The sequence below is a fragment of the Salmo salar genome, chromosome ssa16 (assembly GCF_905237065.1).
Source record: "Salmo salar chromosome ssa16, Ssal_v3.1, whole genome shotgun sequence".
In the NCBI taxonomy this organism is placed as follows: Eukaryota; Metazoa; Chordata; class Actinopteri; order Salmoniformes; family Salmonidae; genus Salmo; species Salmo salar.
Window position 1 is genome coordinate 31,824,513 of NC_059457.1, and position 21,446 is coordinate 31,845,958.

The 21,446-nt window shown below is 41.1% G+C and overlaps 2 protein-coding genes across 2 annotated transcripts; both read left to right on the plus strand.

Moving 5' to 3' along the window:
* The first annotated feature begins 1,894 nt into the window (after positions 1-1,894).
* On the plus strand, positions 1,895-9,020 carry LOC106573793 (solute carrier family 12 member 3). Its single transcript, XM_045697247.1, is given in 13 exon segments — positions 1,895-1,939; positions 2,051-2,161; positions 4,340-4,493; positions 4,626-4,660; positions 5,774-5,817; positions 5,910-6,026; positions 6,124-6,238; positions 6,438-6,549; positions 6,673-6,757; positions 6,916-7,072; positions 7,207-7,262; positions 8,890-8,967; positions 8,969-9,020. Coding segments are annotated over 13 exon segments (1,161 nt in total).
* Positions 9,021-9,761: 741 nt separating this feature from the next.
* LOC106573722 (homocysteine-responsive endoplasmic reticulum-resident ubiquitin-like domain member 1 protein) lies at positions 9,762-17,898 on the plus strand. The gene is made up of 8 exons (XM_014149026.2): positions 9,762-10,147; positions 10,386-10,463; positions 11,051-11,128; positions 12,539-12,708; positions 12,887-12,997; positions 15,693-16,031; positions 16,914-17,022; positions 17,214-17,898. The coding sequence occupies exons 1-8, from the start codon at positions 9,992-9,994 to the stop codon at positions 17,388-17,390; spliced, it is 1,218 nt and encodes a 405-aa protein (XP_014004501.1). The 5' UTR covers positions 9,762-9,991; the 3' UTR covers positions 17,391-17,898.
* Positions 17,899-21,446: the final 3,548 nt, after the last annotated feature.

Below are 21,446 nucleotides of genomic sequence, written 5' to 3' on the forward strand. Positions count from 1 at the left end.
ACAACAATAATACAGCATATGGCTGCTATTCAGCAGATTGTTGCTCTCCGAGATAACCGGCGATGCCGGTTGGTGTATTTAAATGCGCATATTCTCAACAAACTGAGCCCATTGCAGACTCAATGATGGGGCAGAAATACAGGGTCCCACGAGACGAGATACTCAGACTAGTCGACCTTGTTTCCCCTTCAAGCAGGTCGAGTTTTCTCCAGGTCCTTCGTGATGGACACGCCATCATAACATTTAACACTTCATAACACTTCATAACATTTAAACACACATAACACATAACACATCATAACACTTCAATGGCTGTGTGAAGTTGCTGAATATTGGCGGAACTAGAACACACTGCCGTACACGTCAATCCAGAGCATCCCAAACATGCTCAATGGGTGACATGTCTGGTGAGAATATAGGCCATGGAAGAACTGGGACATTTTCAGCTTCCAGGAATTGTGTACAGATACTTGCAACATGGGGCAGTGCATTATCATGCTGAAATATGAAGTGATGGCTGTGGATGAATGGCATGACAATGGGGCTCAGGTATCTCTATACATTCAAATTGTCATTGAGCAAATGCAATTGTGTTCGTTGTCCGTAGCTTTTGCCTGCCCATACCATAATCCCTCCGCCACCATGAGACACTCTGTTCACAACGTTGATATCAGCAAACAGCTTGCCCACACAATGCCATACACGTGGTCTGCGGTTGTGATGCCGGTTGGACATACTGCCAAATTCTCTAAAATTATGTTGGAGGCAGCTTTTGGTAGAGAAATTAACATTCAATTCTCTGGCAACAGCTCTGGTGGACACTCCTGCAGTTAGCATGCCAATTGCACGCTCCCTCAAAATTTGAGATATCTGTGGCATTGTGCATATGGGATCTTTAATTTCAACTCATGAAACATGGGACCAACTCTTTACATGGTACAATTGAATAGGCCAAAAGCATAGCCAATCCATTTAGTGAAATGAATGATTGAGGCTGGACTCAAATGCTACATTGATTTAGGGCGTATGCCTGCCGAAAACAAGTCACATAGGCCTACTGGCTATGTCATCGCTGGATGGGCTAAATAATGTAAAGCTATTTTGTGACAATGTACTTTTTTTGCAAATTGCTATAGGCCTATACTTAAACAAAATTGCATTGAAACAAATTAATTGATCCAATGATTTACCGTCCGTAAGCTGTAGGACAAGGTGCAGCTATATGGTTTGATGCGGTTTCGTGGACTTCCCCACTGATAACCGATAATCCCTTGTTAAATCGGAACAGCCTCAGCTCATATATTTAGGCATATACTAAGCTCCTATATGTCCGCACGTGATGACATTCATAGGCTAATGCTTATATGTGTAGGCGTTGCCTGAACAAAAGTGTGCACAATAGGCTTGCTAATAACCAATTTGTTTATCATCTCAGGCACTGGCCTCTAATTGACACTGAGCTGTTTTACCTGTATTCTGACAGGTTCAGGATCCTGGACAGCGTTGATAAAAAAAAACGTAAGTGCTGAGAGTTCAGGATGAGAGGCAACGGGCGAGACTATTATAGAATCTTTATTCAGAAGATCTAAAAGGCCTTCTGGCTCTCTTACATGTGGAACCTATTTCCTGACTTCTCGTAGTCTGGGGGAAGATTTCAATTGCATCCTCTCTACCTTGTCTCCTCAAAACCCATGCATTTTTTTATTTTTTTAATTTAACCTTTATTTAACTAGGCATGTCACCAATTTGAGGAGAAAGCCATAGGTCCCTCCCCTCTGACCTTCTCCAATGGGTTTTGAGAAGGAGGCGAGGAGATAGGACACGATGAGTGTGCAATTGAGATCTTCCCTGGACGTTTCCATCAGACTCATCTTTGCCTGCTGTCGCTGTTACCATGCACACAGTGGGCTTCACAGAGACTGTGCAAGCACTAAAGAAAGTCAGTGTGTAATTACATAGGCGTTTACCCACATCCCTTATAGTCAACCTTTTAAATTGAGTTATATTTTTTAGCTGCACTCTTGTTTGTCCCCCAAACTTCCCACATCAGGAGAGTGGTTCCAGCATAGTGGACCCCATCATTGGCATCTGCGTCATTGGAGTGATCACTGTCACATGTCTGCTGGCCATGTCATTGGCTGGGATGGAATGGGAGTCCAAGGTCAGTTTAACCTGCCACTAGGAGGCAATATTTCTAAATAAACTACAGTACATGCCTGGTGTCAAGATGTAGGAGAAATAGAGAGGTGCGGTGTAATTGAAATTAACTTCAATTTTATTATTTAAGTATTTAATTTGTTTGAGGTATTTTTTGTGAGCCTCTAACTATGTCTCTGAATATGTATTGTGGTGCATTGTGTTTGAAGTGAGTGTTCATTAATAAGCCTGATTAATACTGCGTCTGAATTAAACATCCCATCTCCCTTTCATGTAAATCTCTCTCCGACAGGGTGACTTTTATCAATATATTCGGCTCTATTTACTCTCAGATTCGAAAATGCTAATTAGCATCAAAGTATACATCGTGCAAGACAAAAATCCCTGCAAACTCCTGCACGTAATCTCTAGCTGGCACCTTTGCTAAACGGTACATTTTAAGAAATGTAGCCAATTTATTAATTACTACATTTAGCTAACATTAGATAGTTAATTCAGAGATTCTTACCTTTGCCTCGATTTGTCAGTTTCGTCCAGATCATGGCATTTGTAGTTCTTTATGATAGCCACATTAGCAGCTAATTAGCATTTCATTTGTTGGGGCTAAATACAGGTGAATATATTGATAAAAGTCACCTTGTCGAGAGAGATTTACACGGATATGAAAATGTCACGCTAGGATAAGACTCATACTGTTGTACTCTATTGCGTTATATTAATAGCCTAAATTATGACTATCCAAACTTCTCATCACATTACGAATATTAGGCTATTTTACATAAGTCTGCACATGCGACGATGCATGAAATGCTTTATTATAAAGGTACATTTTTAATGGTGAAAATCAGTTTCCCCAAACTTGAAACTCACATGCAGCCTGTGCTGAGGACCTAATGAGAACAATGTCAGCCATTTCCTACTGAATCAACTAAATAAAAATGTCTCACTTTGTAATTAAACTTCTTATTCCCTCTCTTCTTGCCTCCCTCCTCTCAGACCTCAGTGTCTAGTTCTCAGTGTTCTGCCCAGTTGGCCTGCACTGGTCGACATTGTCGGAACCTTTACCAAGAATCTAAGCCTGATGATGTGTAGGAATGTTGTCACTGAGTTATCATATTAAATCATTGTACAGAGATTGACATCTAGGGTTGTCCTATTGCCCGGGGAAAGTGACCTGAACAGTTGCACAAGTTGAGCCTGCTCTGAGGTTGTCCCATTGGGCAGGTGATTTGTTTCTTATTGATAACAACCAAAATGCAAAGAATGTTAGTCACTGTTCTTCTGATTCCTCCCCTGTATGTAGGTGAAAATAGCCACTTAACATTTTCAGGCAAGTGATAACAATCTTCGGCCAACCAAAAAATACTTCCGACATGACTAATGTGCAAGTGCCTTTCAGATCTTAAAGGTGCAATATGCAGAAATCGCTCCACCATTTCCTGGTTGTTAAAATTCTAATAGTTCACCTAATTTCAGTTTATGTGACAAAACAAGAAATGTATAATGTAGAGAATCATTGTACCATCTAAACCAGTGAAATATATTTTCAATAACCAAAAATATTGTATTTTCAGCAAGTAAATAGTGAACATAGAACAGATCTACTGCTTCTTAGACTTGCGTTCAATGAGAATGACAGATCTGTAACTCACATGTGTTGGGTCGCCCAAAAAGTTACATATTGAAGGTTAAACTAATAATATATGCCATTTAGCAGATGCTTTTATCCAAAGCGACTTAGTCATGCATGCATACTTTTTTGTGTATGGGTGGCCTTAGCAAGAATCGAACACACAACACATGGCATCGCAAGCACCACGCTCTACCGACTTATCTTTTTTAATTATTTTATTTCACCTTTATTTAACCAGGTAAGCTAGTTGAGAACAAGTTCTCATTTACAACTGCGACCTGGCCAAGATAAAGCAAAGCAGTGCGACACAAACAACAACACAGAGTTACACATGGAATAAACAAGCGTACAGTCAATAACACAATAGGGGGAAAAAAGAAAATCTATATACAGTGTGTGCAAATGGCGTGAGGAGGTAAGGCAATAAATAGACCATAGTAGCGAAGTAGTTGAGCCACACATGTCAATCCCTGATTGTGCATTAGCTATTTTTTGTATTCTATGTCATAAACCTCTCTCTCTCTCTCTGTTACCCCGCTGTGCCAAAAGGGAGGGCCTTCTCCCTCAGCTGTGGACACTGCCAGTAGCTACAGTCATGTGACCTGACTGAACAAGTGGCGGATCAAGTCCTTGTATCAAGGTGTGGTGACAGATGACCTGCACACTGGGTTTCAGATGCTGCTCCAGGTGGGCCAACTTCCAAGCCTCATCTCCATCACCGCAGTAGTGAGATCTAGTAGAACAATGGTCTAGATCCAGTTCATCATGTGGTTCCATACTGCAGGATTTAATTCATGTGTTATCATTTATTCCCGCAGGGTGCAGGTTTGGTCAGATGTCCTCCTGATGGGGTTAAAAAGGAACTTGCATAAAATCAAATAAAAAATCAAATCAAATTTTATTGGTCACATACACATGGTTAGCAGATGTTAATGCGAGTGTAGCGAAATGCTTGTGCTTCTAGTTCCGACCATGCAGTAATATCTAACAAGTAATCTAACAATTTCACAACTACCTTAAATACACAAGTGTAAAGGAATGAATAAGAATATGTACATATAAATATATGGATGAGTGATGGCCGAACGGCATAGGCAAGATGCAGTAGATGGTATAGAGTACAGTATATACATATGAGATGCGTAATATAGGGTATGTAAACATTATATAAAGTAGCATTGTTTAAAGTGACTAGTGATACATTTATTACATCCAATTTTTAATTATTAAAGTGGCTAGAGATTTGAGTCAGTATGTTGGCAGCAGCCACTCAATGTTAGTGATGGCTGTTTAACAGTCTGATGGCCTTGAGATAGAAACTGTTTTTCAGTCTCTCAGTCCCAGCTTTGATGCACCTGTACTGTCCTCGCCTTCTGGATGGTAGCGGGTGTGAACAGGCAGTGGCTCGGGTGGTCGTTGTCCTTGATGATCTTTTTGGCCTTCCTGTGACATCGGGTGGTGTAGGTGTCCTGGAGAGCAGGTAGTTTGCCCCCGGTGATGCGTTGTGCAGACCTCACTACCCTCTGGAGAGCCTTGCGGTTGTGTGCGGAGCAGTTGCCATACCAGGCTGTGATACAGCCCGACAGGATGCTCTCGATTGTGCATCTGTAAAAGTTTGTGTGTGTTTTTGGTGACAAGCCAAATTTCTTCAGCCTCCTGAGGTTGAAGAGGTGCTGTTGCGCCTTCTTCACCACATTGTCTGTGTGGGTGGATCATTTCAGTTTGTCCTTGATGTGTACGCCGAGGAACTTAAAACTTTCCACCTTCTCCACTACTGTTTCGTCGATGTGGATAGGGGGCTGCTCCCTCTGCTGTTTCCTAAAGTCCACGATCATCTCCTTTGTTTTGTTGACATTGAGTGTGAGGTTATTTTCCTGACACCACACTCCAAGGGCCCTCACCTCCTCCCTGTAGGCCGTCTCATTGTTGTTGGTCATCAAGCCTACCACTGTAGTGTCGTCTGCAAACTTGATGATTGAGTTGGAGGACAGACCATCCTGCATTGACAGCTACATTGGCATTCTACAGTGAGTGAATCACTGTCAAATCAGAAAGACGAGTTCCTTATGGATGTGTTAGTGAGAATGAAGTTTAATGTGTCTTTGTGGCTGTGTTTTAGTGACTCATTTGACCTGCAGTATGAAGTGTGAGGGCTGCGGATGAGGGAGTTAACCCTTGGTTTGAGGCAAGCCCAGAAAGGGGTGTCAACACCTGTGTGCACCCCTGCAAATGTTTTATTTATGTATGATAACATTCAGAGTATACAGTTTGTGGTCTATGACGTTCATTTTTTTTTAAAAATAGTATTGACAGAGGGATGTTGTCTTAGTTACAATAGACCCTGATGCCATGGTGACTGAGCCTCAGCCTCATACTGTGTTTCAGTCCGAGCAGGGGGAAAATACCATTGATGTGTACTGGCTGTTCGATGATGGAGGTGAGTTTCTTGTTGTGAATCGGATTGTGCCCATGCACAAATATCAAAATGTACAACATAGACTGATAATGTGGGGTTATAAATCATACAATGTTGTTAAATGTCAAGTACCACAAGTCAGAGAGATAACATAGGATAGAATTATGTCACGGTCATATCAGGCAAAGGAGTCAATGTTATGTGTGAATGGTAAAAGTTAAGGCTGTTGAGACATTGCTAATTCCCTACCTGCTCACACGTAAGAAGTGCTGGGTAAGGTGCGAGGTTCTCGTCTTTGTGGGCGGAGACATCCTAGTGAAGGGAGGAGCAAAGGGAAGAGTGAGTGTAGCATGTTTAGGGTCATACTGGGCGGTAGAGACATTATGTAATGTTGTCAGAATAGCCCTTTGCCTTTCCCCTCCTTTGAATAGATAAACTGAGCATGTCCTTTGTGTCCCATTTATAGTCATGGCCCTCGTCGGCAAGTTCCGCCTTGGTTTCCATGACGTCAAAGTGCTGCCTGATATCAATGGAAGACCACAACATGAACAGTATGGTTCCCTGTCACTCACTCTGCACTGTATTGTCTTATTCTTATGTAAGAGTTTAGTTGCACAGTGATTAAACCCTATGAATTTCATCTACATCGATTTACAATTTATGTAGGTCAGTGCTCTGTTGAGACACTTCCATCTGCCTCGCTGACAAGTGTGAGGAGGTTTGAGGATCTGATAGGGACCTACAAGCTGAACACCGACTAGAAGCATGCAGCTGAGCAGATGAAGCAGGTCTGTCCCTGGGTGGTGTCTGGTGAGGAGATGGAGAGAAATAAGATCATTAACTGGGATTCGAGGGCCCAAAGGGCAGTACCACTCTATTGCCAAAATGTCAATTGTAGCATAGCTAGATGTGGAATACATGTTTTGGAATTTTGACAGTATCATTGTTCTCTGGTTACTGTACCTCCATATATGTGTTTTTGCTCCAGACCCTTCAACAGATTCGTCTGAATGAGGTTCTCCAAGATTACTCAAGGGATGCAGCCATGATTGTTATGTACATATTTTGTATTTACAAACCAGATGTCTTTCTTGCATTCATTGACTTCAACCCACCCCATCCCATTACAAAGCCCATAAAGGTGAGAGGGATATTGGAGTGATAACTGAGCTATGTTCTCTTATTGACAGAGCTATAAAAATAGAGTCGCACACTATATATAAACTCCCAGTAATTTATTGGGTAAATCACCAACGTTTCGGCATCACTGTGCCTTCTTCAAGGTAACGTCATGAATGCTTGAACCAGGTTATGTAGACAAACAGTGCAATTACTGCAACCAATAAAAATAGTGAGGGGTGTGTCATAATTATTACGTTAATTAGAATGAATTGAGTGAAACTGTTTAAAAACTATAGGTTATAGCATATATAATATATTAGGCTATTGTTATAATATGGAAACAATTAAATATTGTACATAATATTAGCATCAGCATACATTATTGTTTAATTCAATTTCACATATATATTTAATTGTTTCTTATTTCATTAAAACATTTTGGTTCATGTAATCTTTTGGTTCAACCATAATGCATAATAAGCATCATCAACAGGGGAACATATTGGGTGCATCATCAACAGGGGGAACATATTGGGTGCATCATCAACAGGGGGAACATATTGGGTGCATCATCAACAGGGGGAACATATTGGGTGTATCATCAACAGGGGGAACATATTGGGTGTATCATCAACAGGGGGAACATATTGGGTGTATCATCAACAGGGGGAACATATTGGGTGCATCATCAACAGGGGAACATATTGGGTGTATCATCAACAGAGGGAACATATTGGGTGTATCATCAACAGGGGGAACATATTGGGTGTATCATCAACAGGGGGAACATATTGGGTGTATCATCAACAGGGGGAACATATTGGGTGCATCATCAACAGGGGGAACATATTGGGTGTATCATCAACAGGGGGAACATATTGGGTGCATCATCAACAGGGGGAACATATTGGGTGTATCATCAACAGGGGGAACATATTGGGTGTATCATCAACATGGGGAACATATTGGGTGTATCATCAACAGGGGGAACATATTGGGTGTATCATCAACAGGGGGAACAGCGCTGATAAGCTGTAGAAAGAATATATCCATTTATAAGACTGGTTCATAAAAGAGAGAATTGTTCATAAGAAGGGCCTGAGATCAAAGTCAATATTCAGACCACTCGGGACAATGTTTTTAGACAGGATATCCAGTAAGCCTCCCTTTGTAGTAGTAGGATCTCGATGTTACCTCCTCTCCTTGGTAGAGCAACATGCTCAGTGCCTGTGTATTTGAGGGAGGAGATGGGATGGTTAGCTTCAACAAAGTGAGCTGCTACTGGATAATCAATGTTCTTACACCTGATTGAGCTGCAGTGTTCAGCTCCGCGTTGTTTTAATTATATTTTTGTTTGTCCTACGTAGGCTTTCCCACATGAACAGGTGATGAGATTGATTACTCCCTTGGTCTTGCATGAGATGATACCCCAAACAGGGATTTTTCCACCTGTATGTGGGTGTCTGAAGAAGGATGTTGTTATAGTGCTGTTGCACTGTGCTCATGAGCCACATTTGTAGTTCCCATTTGGAACGGGTGTCAAGAGTGGGCTTATTGACAGAACCATGCCCGTGGGAAGGAGAGGGCAATATCCCAGTGCTCTGTGCATGGCTTGGCTGGAGACTCGTGACTCGTGCCCACTTAATGGTGAGGGGAAACCAAGAGCATATCTTCACCGTCTAATGTCAGTGATCCCTGTTCTAACTATGTTTAATGAAATCACGCAATAACCAAGGAAAATAGTATTGTTATAGCCCTGGTGATAATACATCTAATTTTCTCTGGTAAAAGTGCTCTGGTCATGACAATTCACTTCTTTCATTATCATCAGCAGACTCCTTAGCCATCTGAATACATTTAACATCATCATCAGTAGCAGAAGCATTGTTGTCATTATCATCACTATGCAGTAGAATATAACATTTGTTATTGGTGTGCTTGATGATAGACTGTTTTGAAGTGTAACACCACTGTGTATTTGTAATTGTCAGTAAAGAAAAATCCTGTGCTTTTATAAAAATGTTCGATTTGTTAACAAAGATTAAAGTAATAACTAGGCTTCTTGTATTGTGTAATCCCTTGAAAGAACACCACTATCATAATGCTCGTTTCGATGTTCATTCTAAGAAGCCTAACTTTCAAAATAAAGTTATTTTTGGTTCAACCGGAACCAACAAAATGTTTGATAAGTACAGTATAGAGCACAATTATCTAATGAAATGTTTCTGTCTTTTGAATGTGGAAAATAACTTGGACAGGCCAAGGCAAAATGTTCAAATATGACTGACGTAACTCATACGTGGTGAACTGTAACTTCGAAGCGGGTATCATAATCTTTGCACAGCATGCGCAGAACAGCATGCGCAGTACAGCATGCTCCCCGAGCCTCCACGTTGGATCACGAGCCTTGCTTAGCCAATCACATCAAGCCACAATGTGTTTCCAAACAACACTCCTTTTAACGCGACAGGCTGTGTCAACTACTTCCTCATTTCAACTAAAAAGTTTTCGGGTGAAGAAATTGATTGCTACTTTGTATCTCTGACATTTCAGATGACCAGATACTGTAGTTACTCACTCCGTTGATATTATTATTTGATAGCTAAGAGGCTACATTGTAGCTACTACTTAATCACGTTGGGAGAGGTCACAAAAAAATAAACATGGACAATACTGGTTTTCTTAGACAAAAAACGATCAAGCTTGTGATAAAAACACCTAATCAAGCCCACGGGGATCAAACGATTGAAGGAGTTGACATGGACTGGACAGTGAAAGAGTTGAAGACACATTTGTCGAGAATGTACCCAAACAACCCGGTGAGTGAATGTAATAGTTAACTTCGCTAGCTAACGTTACCAGAGCAAGCTAGCAAGTCCTTGCCAAGTTATATAGGTCAAGGAAGCTTGTCAGCTAATGTGACGCTAGCTACTGTCAATAACAATCATTCAAGCCAAATAGCTAAGTTAGCTAGCTAGGCTATGCATAGTTGTGTTTATTAATCGTGGTTGCTGTTAGTGTGTCTTGTGTTGACATCTGTCCCCCTTTCCCCCACAGGCTGAAAGTGATCAGAGACTAATTTACTCTGGCAAGCTGCTCCCAGACCACCTGCATGTAAGAGAGATTTTCAGAAAGGTACGTACGTGTGTGTGTGCTTGTTCATCTATCTAACAATTACACATAACTCAGTATATAGATAAAGTTCTGAGAATATGTTTCAAGCATCTGGTCAGATTGTAGGCATCATCTGTCAAAAATATATTGTTACCGATTCAACATAATGTACCTAGATCAGGGATTCAGTCAGCCCACACAAATACCTGAACTCAGATAATTACGAAACATGTCTTAGTTGTTTTAGTATTACTGCCGTGACTTAACTGTGCAGAACAGTTTGAATATTTCATCTGTTTTGTCAATTAATCACAATACTAGAATCATTATTGTTGAACAAAACCGACTGAAAACTGGACTTTGACAACCCTGGAGTTCTAGCCTATTATAAGCCCCTCATAACCCCTTTTCTAAACTTCAGATCAGAAGATGTTGATCACTCAGTTCACTACTTTTCTTACAGGATTTTTCAATAGCCATTTTTTGTTGTTAATTTTTTTTTTCAAAAGGTTGTCCCTCTATGTCCAGTGCCAAGAATGGATGTAATGTATATTACTGTGGTTTATGTTGTCTGGTGTATCTTATCATGTATGTATATGTCTTCACAGACGGACCTAACACCCACTGTGCACCTGGTGTGTGCAGTAAGGACTCAGCCTATAGGTCCGCTAGGAGCAAGGCCAAAGGTAAAGTACCCCATATGGAACCCTATCTCAAACTGTGACACTGGATTGTATGTGAAGGTTATGATGTAGTCCTGGGTGAAGCTTTTTTAAATCTACTCAATAAATAGCATCAGTCAACAATGCCTCAGTTGTTGCTCCCCAATATATTGTGCCAAACCATGATGAAACTTTTTAGTTCTGCTGTGCCAGTGATTCCCTCGTTCTTTAGAAACCATGCACACCTCATGAATATTAACTAGTAGCTATAATTGGGAGCTGACAAAGGACAGTCAAAGCCAGAGATTCAGCTTAGGAAAAAGCCACCTCACACAGTTGATAAGGAATCATTTGATAAGCCAAAACGCCCTATCAGCCAAAATCGTCTCAATTATTCCCCCATTCAGTGGTTGAGAATGCGTCAGTGGAGTCTGTTCTGTTCTCTGGAAAGAGGAGTCCCAGCTCAGTGGGTAGCAGGAGACAGGTGCACAACTGCTCTCATTAGGATTCTCTGGAGACCATAACTTTGCATCTCTGAAACTTTACTGCAGCTTATAGCTATGCAGCTAGATCTAAAGATAGCTAGGTTGGGGGTTTCACATAACTTTAAAAAAAATTGTGTGAGTATATTCCTGTATTTTAGTGCCAAATGGGTCTAGACATGTGTGTGAGGGATCCATTTTGTAAAAAGCTTTTTTCAGATTGGGAATGGTATGCAAACAATCATACAATACATATTCAAGTGCAGTTTAAGGAACCAGGACCAAGTATCTTTCACGTTATTTTGAATCCTCTAGTCTACTGTGATGGTTTCTGTTGTCACTTTGTCTATATCTTTAAGATGAGGGAGGACGGTATTTTTTTAAATGAGCATGGCCTTATTTCAGTATATTGGATGACTTTCATTCATATTCTGTCATTCATATTCCATTCACCCAGCTTAATGTAACATAATAGCTTTAGACTACTACATCATACTTACATTTTCCCTACACCCATCATGAAGTTGCTACAACCTATCCTATGAATGAAGCTTAACAATGTCGGTGCACACAGGTCAAGAGAAATGTTTGCGTAGTCAAGGTGACGGACAGTGACACATTCAATACCAACTTGCACACACTTTCCTGCATCTAACTTTTCTAGGGTGTAATCATTAGTCCAACAGTTGCAAACAAGAGTTTCTTTTGGACAAATTCAGATATGTTTATCCCCGTTACATTTGCTTCCGTTTAAGGTTTTCATCAGAATTGGTGGAAAGAAAACACCCCTGATCACACGCAAACACAGTTCACTTTCATAGTAGCCACATACCAACAGCATGATCACTTTGCTCCTTGTATTCCTTCTCTCATCAACACGCTCTCCTCCTCTGAGGAGCATCCGCTGATGTCCACACCTGTGGTGTAACACCATTTCTCACTTTTGATTCAGGTCAGGGAATCAGAGCAGCAAGAGGCACAAACCTCAGCCATGCCTACCGGTCAGAACCCAGAGGGTGCCTCCCCAGCCCCATCTGTGCCCAGTGAACCAGAACTGAGACAGCGCAGGCCCCCTGCCCCCTCTCACACCCCACCAGCAGCTGCATGGCCTGGCACTACAACGTGAGTTAACAAGACTGGTGCATTCTTTGCATAAGGCTGGTGGTATTAGAACTGTATCTATTACTTGTGTTGCTTTATGAAAAGTTATATTGCTTGGAGAGATTATATGCAATACATTGATCTATCCTTCAGTCTGACATGACATGTAATTCACACTGCTATTATCCTGTGTTTCTAGGCTAGTGGCAGCAGAGATGACAAACCCAACCTTCCCCACTTACTCCCTCTACAGCCCTCAACAGCTTCTCTGGCTGCAGCACATGTATGCTCGCCAGTACTACATGCAGTAGTAAGTATTCAATCACAAGCATTTTATCACATTTAGTTATGTGACTTCCTACTGTTCTGCCATAGCATATTATTAACCCTCTAGAGCAGGGTGCCCAAACTTGCGGGCCGAATTTGGCCCGTGGGTGGTTTTATTTGGCCCCACAAGTTTTCTGATCCAAAAATAAATAAATAATAAGCTAACATATGGAAGTGTTTTAAGATGGTCATACCAAGGATTATTTAGCTGTTTGATTTTGAATTTTAAGACCCATTAAGTTATCAAAAAATATATACAAAAATGATTCGAAGGAACATTGAATTTGGCATAACTGCTATTAGCCAGTAGAAACGCATTGAAAAACAGATTCACTACATGAAATAACAGTCCCCCAAAAAATGTAAAAGGAAGTTTGTTTTGAAGTGTCTGTCCTATATCTGAGAGGGATAAGATCAGGAAGTTTTATATATATATATATATATATAAATCTTACATGTATTTATCCCCATATTTTAGGCACTAAACTATGTACAGTACCAGTTAAAAGTTTGGACACACCTACACATTCAAGGGTTTTTCTTTATTATTAACAATTTTCTACATTGTAGAATAATAGTGAAGACATCAAAACTATGAAGTAACATATATGGAATCATGTAGTAACCTAAAAAGTTTTAAACAAATCAAAATAGATTTCAGATTCTTCAAAGTAGCCACCCTTTGCCTTGATGACTGCAGGTAGGTAGCCTAGTGGTTAGAGCGTTGGACTAGTAACCGAAAGGTTGCGAGATCGAATCCCTTAGCTGACAAGGTAATAATCTGTCGCACTGCCCCTGAACAAGGCAGTTAACCCACTCTTCCTAGGCCATCATTGAAAATAAGAATTTGTTCTTAACTGACTTGCCTAGTAAAATGAAGGTAAAATAAAAAAAAAAGGACAGCTTTGCACACTCTTGACATTCTCTCAACCAGCTTCATGATGTAGTCACCTGGAAGATAGCCCTATTTGGTAAAAGAGCAAGTCCATATTATGGCAAGAACAGCTCAAATAAGCAAAGAGAAACGACAGTCCATCATTACTTTAAGACATGATGGTCAGTCAATCTGGAACATTTCATGAACATTGAACGTTTTTTCAAGTGCAGTCGCAAAAACCATCAAGCGCTATGATGAAACTGGCTCTCATGAGGACTGCCAAAGGAAGAGAAGACCCAGAGTTACCTCTGCTACAGAGGATCAGTTCATTAGAGTTAACTGCACTTCAGATTGCAGCCACTCTGCTTCACAGAGTTCAAGTAACAGACGCATCTCAACTTCAACTTTTCAGAGGAGACTGTGTTAATCAGGCCTTCATGGTCAAATTGCTACAAAGAACCCACTCTAAAGAACACCAATAATAATAATAATAATAAGAGACTTGCTTGGGCCAAGAAACATGAGCAATGGACTTTAGACTGGTGCAAGTCTGTCCTTTGGTCTGATGAGTCCGAATTTAAGATTTTTGGTTCCAACCGCCGTGTCTTTGTGAGATGCAGAGTAGGTGAACGGATGATCTCTGCATGTGTGGTTCCCACCATGAAGCATGTAGGAGGAGATGTGGGGGTGCTTTGTGACACTGTCTGTGATTTATTTAGAATTCAAGGCACACTTAACCGGCATGGCTACCACAGCATTCTGCAGCGATACGCCATCCCATCTGGTTTGCGCTTAGTGGGACTATCATTTGTTTTTCAACAGGACAATGACCCACATACCTTCAGGCTGTGTAAGGGCTATTTGACCAAGAAGGAGAGTGATGGAGTGCTGCATCAGATGACCTGGCCTCCACGATCACCCGACCTCAACCCAATTGAGATGGTTTGGGATGAGTTGGACCACAGAGGGAAGGAAAAGCCAACAAGTGCTCAGCATATGTGGGAACTCCTTCAAGACTGTTGGGAAATCATTCATCATGAAGCTGGTTGAGAGAATGCCAAGAGTGTGCAAAGCTGTCATCAAGGCAAAGGATGGCTGCTTTGAAGAATATATAAATATATTTAGATTTGTTGAAAATCTGATTCCATATGTGTTCATGGTTTTGATGTCTTCACTATTATTCTACAATATATAAAAAATCAAGAAAAACCCTTGAATGAGTAGGTGTGTCCAAACTTTTTACTGATACTTCTATTCATTTTTTAAAAACTGGTACCGGGGACCTTCAGGCGAGTCTTGTGAGGCTTGTGGGCGTCCTAAAGCAAAACGCAGAACACCATCGTGTTCGTATGAGTCAGCTTTCCACTGAGATGTCATATTAGTCTGTAGCCCAAACCGTTTGGAGGCTACAGACAGAAGTTGGCAGAAGAGGATGAGTTCAACTTCAGATGAGTCTTGTGAAGCTTGTGGGTGTCTTTAGAACTGTCGTTTTCATGAGAGTCATCTTTCAATAGAATAGTTTGTAGGCCAAACTGTGCTGACGCTACAGACATTTTCTTGAGAAGAATGATTTTCGGGATGTCTCATGGTCTGACAAACACCAGTCTAGGGTGATATCGGCAGATGGGGTGGATTGAGAAGCAGCCCATGCAAAAAAAAACATCTCTCTAGCTTAAAGACACATTTTTGGGGGGATTTTTGCATTATGTTAATTAGATTTTTGCAGGGGCACGGAAATTGTAGGCAAGGGTTAAGCAGGGAAAATACTTGAAGTGTGTTTTTCTTGTCTTTTGTCCCAAAGCCATGCAGCCTACGCAGCAGCAGCAGCCTCTGTCCCCTTTGCCCCAGCCGCCGGCCCATCCCTGCCTGTCGCACCCCACCAAGCCGCTATCCCAGCAGCCCTGCCAGCCAATCAGAATGCGCAGGACGCCGCCTTCATCAACCCGGGAGCAGCCAATCAGAACCTGCGGATGAACGCCCAGGGCGGACCTGTGATGGAGGATGAGGAGGATATCGATCGTGATTGGCTTGACTGGGTGTACACGGCTGCACGTCTGGGTGTCTTCCTCAGCATCGTCTACTTCTACTCCAGCCTGAGCCGCTTCGTCCTGGTCATGAGCAGCCTCCTCCTTATGTACCTGTGAGTTTGCTGTTTATGTGGCTGTTTGTTTGTTCTTACACTACCGTTCAAAAGTTTGGGGTCACTTAGAAATGTCCTTGTTTTTGAAAGAAAATTGTAAAAAATGGTCCATTTTTTAAAATAACATCAAATTGATCAGAAATACATTCTAGACATTGTTAATGTTGTAAATGACTATTGTAGCTGGAAACGGTATATAGGCGTACAGAGGCCCATTATCAGCAACCATCTCTCCTGTGTTCCAGCGGCAAGTTGTTAACTAATCCAAGTTTATCATTTTAAAGGCTAATTTATCATTAGAAAACCCTTTTGCAGTAATGTTAGCACAGCTGAAAACTATTGTTCTGATTAAAGAAGCAATAAAACTGTCCTTATTTAGACTAGTTGAGTATCTGGAGCATCAGCATTTGTGGGTTCGATTACAGGCTCAAAATGGCCAGAAACAAAGAACTTTCTTCTGAAACTCGTCAGTCTATTCTTGTTCTGAGACATTATGGCTATTCCATGCGACAAATTGCCAAGAAACTGAAGATCTTGTACAACGCTGTGTACTACGCCCTTCACAGAACAGCGCAAACAGTCTCTAACCAGAATAGAATAAAAGGATAAGAAGAAAATGTTCATTATCTGTTAGTTGGACTGGTCCTGGGAATGTAAACAGTTTCCATTATTATCATATCAGTGAGTTGGTACTGCCTCTTTTTTTGCACACCTGTTCTTAACCATTAATAACATGAAATTCACCACCACGTGAATAAGATGTACTCACAAATAACATGTATCCTGTGTACTTTGACTGTATGCTATGACTGTGTAATAAACACACAGTTTAAGAAAAATCATGCAGATCTACTTTATTAATCCCCGTTGTCTTCCTCTCAGGCACACAGCAGGCTGGTTCCCCTTCAGAAGAAGGCCCCTGGTCAGAGGTCCCAACAACCAGGTCCCCGACGTCATCCAGAACCACCAGGACAGGAACCCAGTTCCACCTGTAAGACACGTTCTCTCTGGCGGTGGGAAACAGAGATGGCTTTCTAACAAGGCATTTAGCTACTGCCCTTATGTAGTAACATTCATCACACAGCATATAGCCTTTCAGTAACAGTGTTGAATAAATACAGAGTTAGTGTGTTTATATCTTAACTCTGGCGGTGGGGCTAACAGTTTCTCCTCTTCTCTCAGACGGAGGACCCTGCAGAAGAAGAGGGGGCTGGGGCGGAGGCTGAGCTTGATGAACCACACCCCCTGACTGCAGTGCTGGTGCCTCCACACAGGGTGTCCATCGTTTGGACTGCCTGGATCTTTTTCAAAGCCTTCTTTGCCTCCCTCGTCCCAGAGGGCCTAGCAGTGGCTAACTGAATTATCAACTCTTCCAGCAGGGGGCACACTGGTGCTGAATTTACCCTGAGTATTAGACTTGCCTCTCTGTCACGGGAAGTCCTCCCTCTTTGGATTTCTGGATAGTAGATGCCTGGACATTTTGTGAGAAATCCTGAATGATTTAGGGCTTCAATGCATACTAATCCCTGCCTGTAGTCTGTTGTGAGTCTTTAGGGATATGGTGGTTCATTTGGCACTTCCTGCCTTATGACAGTGACCAAATGGTTGTATATGCAGTATAGTACATACACTTCTCGCTGCCAAATGGTTGTATATACTGTAAATGAGTATTGGAACTAAAAATGTAAATATTATTCTATTGTCTGTGTAACAGGGTTGGTTATGTTTTCACTTGACACTGCAGAAATCTGTATTTTGTTTGTGTATTCCTATTGGTTGGTTAAATTTACATATCAGTAAGTTGTAATGCCATTGGTCATGCTTGCAGATAGGGAGAGATCGCAAACTTAAATTCTTCCCAGTCTGATATTGACATGTTCTGAAATTACTATATTCTATTTTCATATTTACAATGTGTAGGAGTTCACTATGTACAGTACCTGTCAAAAGGTTAGCCACACCTACTCATTCAAGGGTTTTTTATTTTTTATATTTTCTACATTGTAGAATAATATTGAACACATCAAAACGATGAAATAACACACATGGAAACATTTAGTGACCAAAAAAGTGTAAAACAAATTAAAATATATTTTGTATTTGAGATTCTTCAAAGTAGCCACCCTTTGCCTTGATAGCTTTGCATGCTCTTGGCATTCTTTCAACCAGCTTTATGAGGTAGTCATGTGGAATGCATTTCAATTAACAGGTGTGCCTTGTTAAAAGTTAATTTGTGGAATGTCTTTCCTTCTTAATGCGTTTGAGCCAATCAGTTGTGTTGTGACAAGGTAGGGGGGGTATACAGAAGATAGCCCTATTTGGTAAAAGACCAAGTCCATATTATGTCAAGAACAGCTCAAATAAGCGAAGAGAAACGACAGTCCATCATTACTTTAAGACATGAAGGTCAGTCATTCTGGAAAATTAAGAACTTTGAAAGTTTCTTCAAGTGCAGGTGCAAAAACCAGCAAGCACTATCATGAAACTGGCTCTCATGAGGACCGCCACAGGAAGAGAAGACCCAGAGTTACCTCTGCTGCAGAGTATAAGTTCATATAGAGTTACCAGCCTCAGAAATCGGCAATTAACTGCCCCTCAGATTGCACCTCACAGAGTCCAAGTAACAGACATCTCAACATCAACTGTTGAGAGGAGACTGCGTGAATCAGGCCTTCATGGTCGAATTGCTGCATAGAAGTCAATACTAAAGAACACCAATAAGAAGAGACTTGCTTGGGCCAAGAAACACGAGCAATGGATATTAGACAGGTGGAAATCTGTCCTTTGGTCTGATGAGTCCAAATTGGATATTTTTGGTTCACACTGCCGTGTCTTTGTGAGACATGGAGTAGGTGAACGGATGATCTCCGCATGTGTGGTTCCCACCATGAAGGAGGAGGTGTGATGGTGTGGGGGTGCTTTGCTGGTGACACTGTCAGTGATTTATTTAGAATTCAAGGCATGCTCAACTAGCATGGCTACCACAGCATTCTGCAGGAATACACCATCCCATCTGGTTTGCATTTAGTGGGACTATCATTTGTTTTTCAAGATGACAATGACCCAAAACACACTTCCAGGCTGTGAAAGGGCTATTTGACCAAGGAGGAGAGTGATGGAGTGCTGCATCAGATAACCTGGCCTCCACGATCACCCAAGCTCAACCCAATTGAGATGGTTTGGGATGAGTTGGACCGCAGAGTGAAGGAAAAGCAGCCAACAAGTGCTTAGCATATGTGGGAACTCCTTCAAGACTGTTGGCAAAGCATTTCAGGTGAATCTGGTTGAGAGAATGCCAAGATTGTGCAAAGCTGTCAAAGGCAAAGGGTGGCTACTTCGAAGAATCTCAAATATAAAATAAATGTAGATTTGTTTTATACTTTTTTTGGTTACTACATGATTCCATATGTGTTATTTCAGAGTTTTGATGTCTTCACTATTATTCTACAATGTAGAACATAGTAAAAAAAAAAGAAGGAGAACCCAAACTTGACTGGTACTGTATGTGTAAGCTACCTGTTAGATATTGGTCATGTTATTGCTGTAAGAGCGAGTTAGCTAGCATGCTCTAATTTTAATGGTCGCTTTAGCTCCCTGCTATTTCCAGACGAGCTACGAATCTACAGCCATCAACATACTGTTGTCTTACACATCTAACGTGCTTCCTTGTTTCTATCGTCAGGTACCATCACATTTATTGTAGTTTGTACTATTTTTGTCATTGTAAAGATGTTTGATTAAGAAAACTACCCAGTCTGATATTGACATGCAAGCGATCAATCACGAATCTGCAGCCATCAACCTATAGTGGTCCTGCACATCGAATGTGCTTCCTTGTGTCTATTGTCAGAATAAACACCAATCAACTGGAACCACTGGCTGGCCATTCCTTTCTTTAAAAAAATAAAACAATGCAAGAGTTATCAAGTATGACCACATCTGCACACTTTACAAAACATATCTTATTATGCAAGCTTGCTTTCATCGGTTAAATTCTGGGATGCTCATAGTGCTATATGACTAGCAAGTTTGTGTTGCTCTTGCTCAGAGATGGATGTGCTATACAGGGTTGTGTGTGAGTATCGCAGGCTTTTCTGGTTGTCTCAGATGTGAAATAGAAAGCAATGTCAACATAGTGTGGTTTTAATTCATTGGAAAGGTGAAAGAACTGAAAGCTGAATTATGGTTGACACAGGAACATGCAGTTGTGTGGGGCTTAGGCCAGACTGCTTTATCCGTCTAAAAACAAAATTGAATCATGCATAGCGAACTTGCTCCCTTGTTATACAGATGACGAAAATATGTATTGTGATTATTTTTGGAAAGTATTCAGACCCTTTGACTTTTTCCACATTTTGTTACAGCCTTATTCTAAAATGGATTAAATTGTCGCCGCACCATCAATCTACACACAATACCAAATAATGACAAAGCAAAAACAGGTTTAGAAATGTTTGCTAATTTATTAAGAATAAAAACTGATTACATTCACGTAAGTATTCAGACCCTTTACTCAGTACTTTGTTGAAGCACCTTTTGCAGCGATTACAGCCTCGAGTCTTCTTGGGTATGCTTGGCACACCTGTATTTGGGGAGTTTCTCACATTCTGCTCTGCAGATCCTCTCAAGCTCTGTCAGGTTGGATGGGGAGCGTTGCTGCACAGCTATTTTCAGGTCTCTCCAGAGATATTCGATCGGGTTCAAGTCCGGGCTCTGGCTGGGCTACTCAAGGACATTCAGAGACTTGTCCCGAAGCCACTCCTGCGTTGTCTTGGCTGTGTGCTTAGGATCGTTGTCCTGTTGGTGAACCTTCGCCCCAGTCTGAGGTCCTGAGCGCTCTGGAGCAGATTTTCATCAAGGATATCTCTGTACTTTGCGCCGTTCATCTTTCCCTCGATCTTGACTAGTCTCCCAGTTCCCAATAAGGCTGTAACATAGCAAAATGTGGAAAAAGTCAAGGGGTCTGAATACTTTCCGAATGCATTGTATACACTAATTGTAATTTCCCTCTAGTAAGTTCCAAATTTGATTTGTCTTTATGTTTTTATTTTGGTAAAACAGCTGTTTAGGGGATGCTACTGTATCATAAATATTTTGTGTAGACTTGCATTAATAGATGCAATAAATGTACTTATTTAAAAGGATTGCCTCTTATGAAACAGTAATTTACTAGTCAACTAACAGAACAAATACTATATCACATCTGCAGTACTCAATAACACAAGCTTGTTTCAGATAAATATGTTTTTAATTTTCATAGCATATCTCATGCAAATGTTTTAAGTTCACAGGGGGAACCCTCCTCCACTCCAACTCTACAGCTTTTGCAATCCAAAGTTAATTGACCTGTTGGAGAATTGTGGGGTTTGCAAACTGCATTCTGTGTTTACCGTGTGGGGTTGTAGTACATTTCCC

Excerpts from the sequence above, each read along its gene's own strand:
- LOC106573722 (XM_014149026.2), top strand. The coding sequence starts at position 9,992 with ATGGACAATACTGGTTTTCTTAGACAAAAAACGATCAAGCTTGTGATA. Across the intron at positions 10,464-11,050 it reads TAAGAGAGATTTTCAGAAAG|ACGGACCTAACACCCACTGT; the intron begins GTACGTACGTGT and ends ATGTCTTCACAG. Across the intron at positions 12,709-12,886 it reads GCATGGCCTGGCACTACAAC|GCTAGTGGCAGCAGAGATGA; the intron begins GTGAGTTAACAA and ends CTGTGTTTCTAG.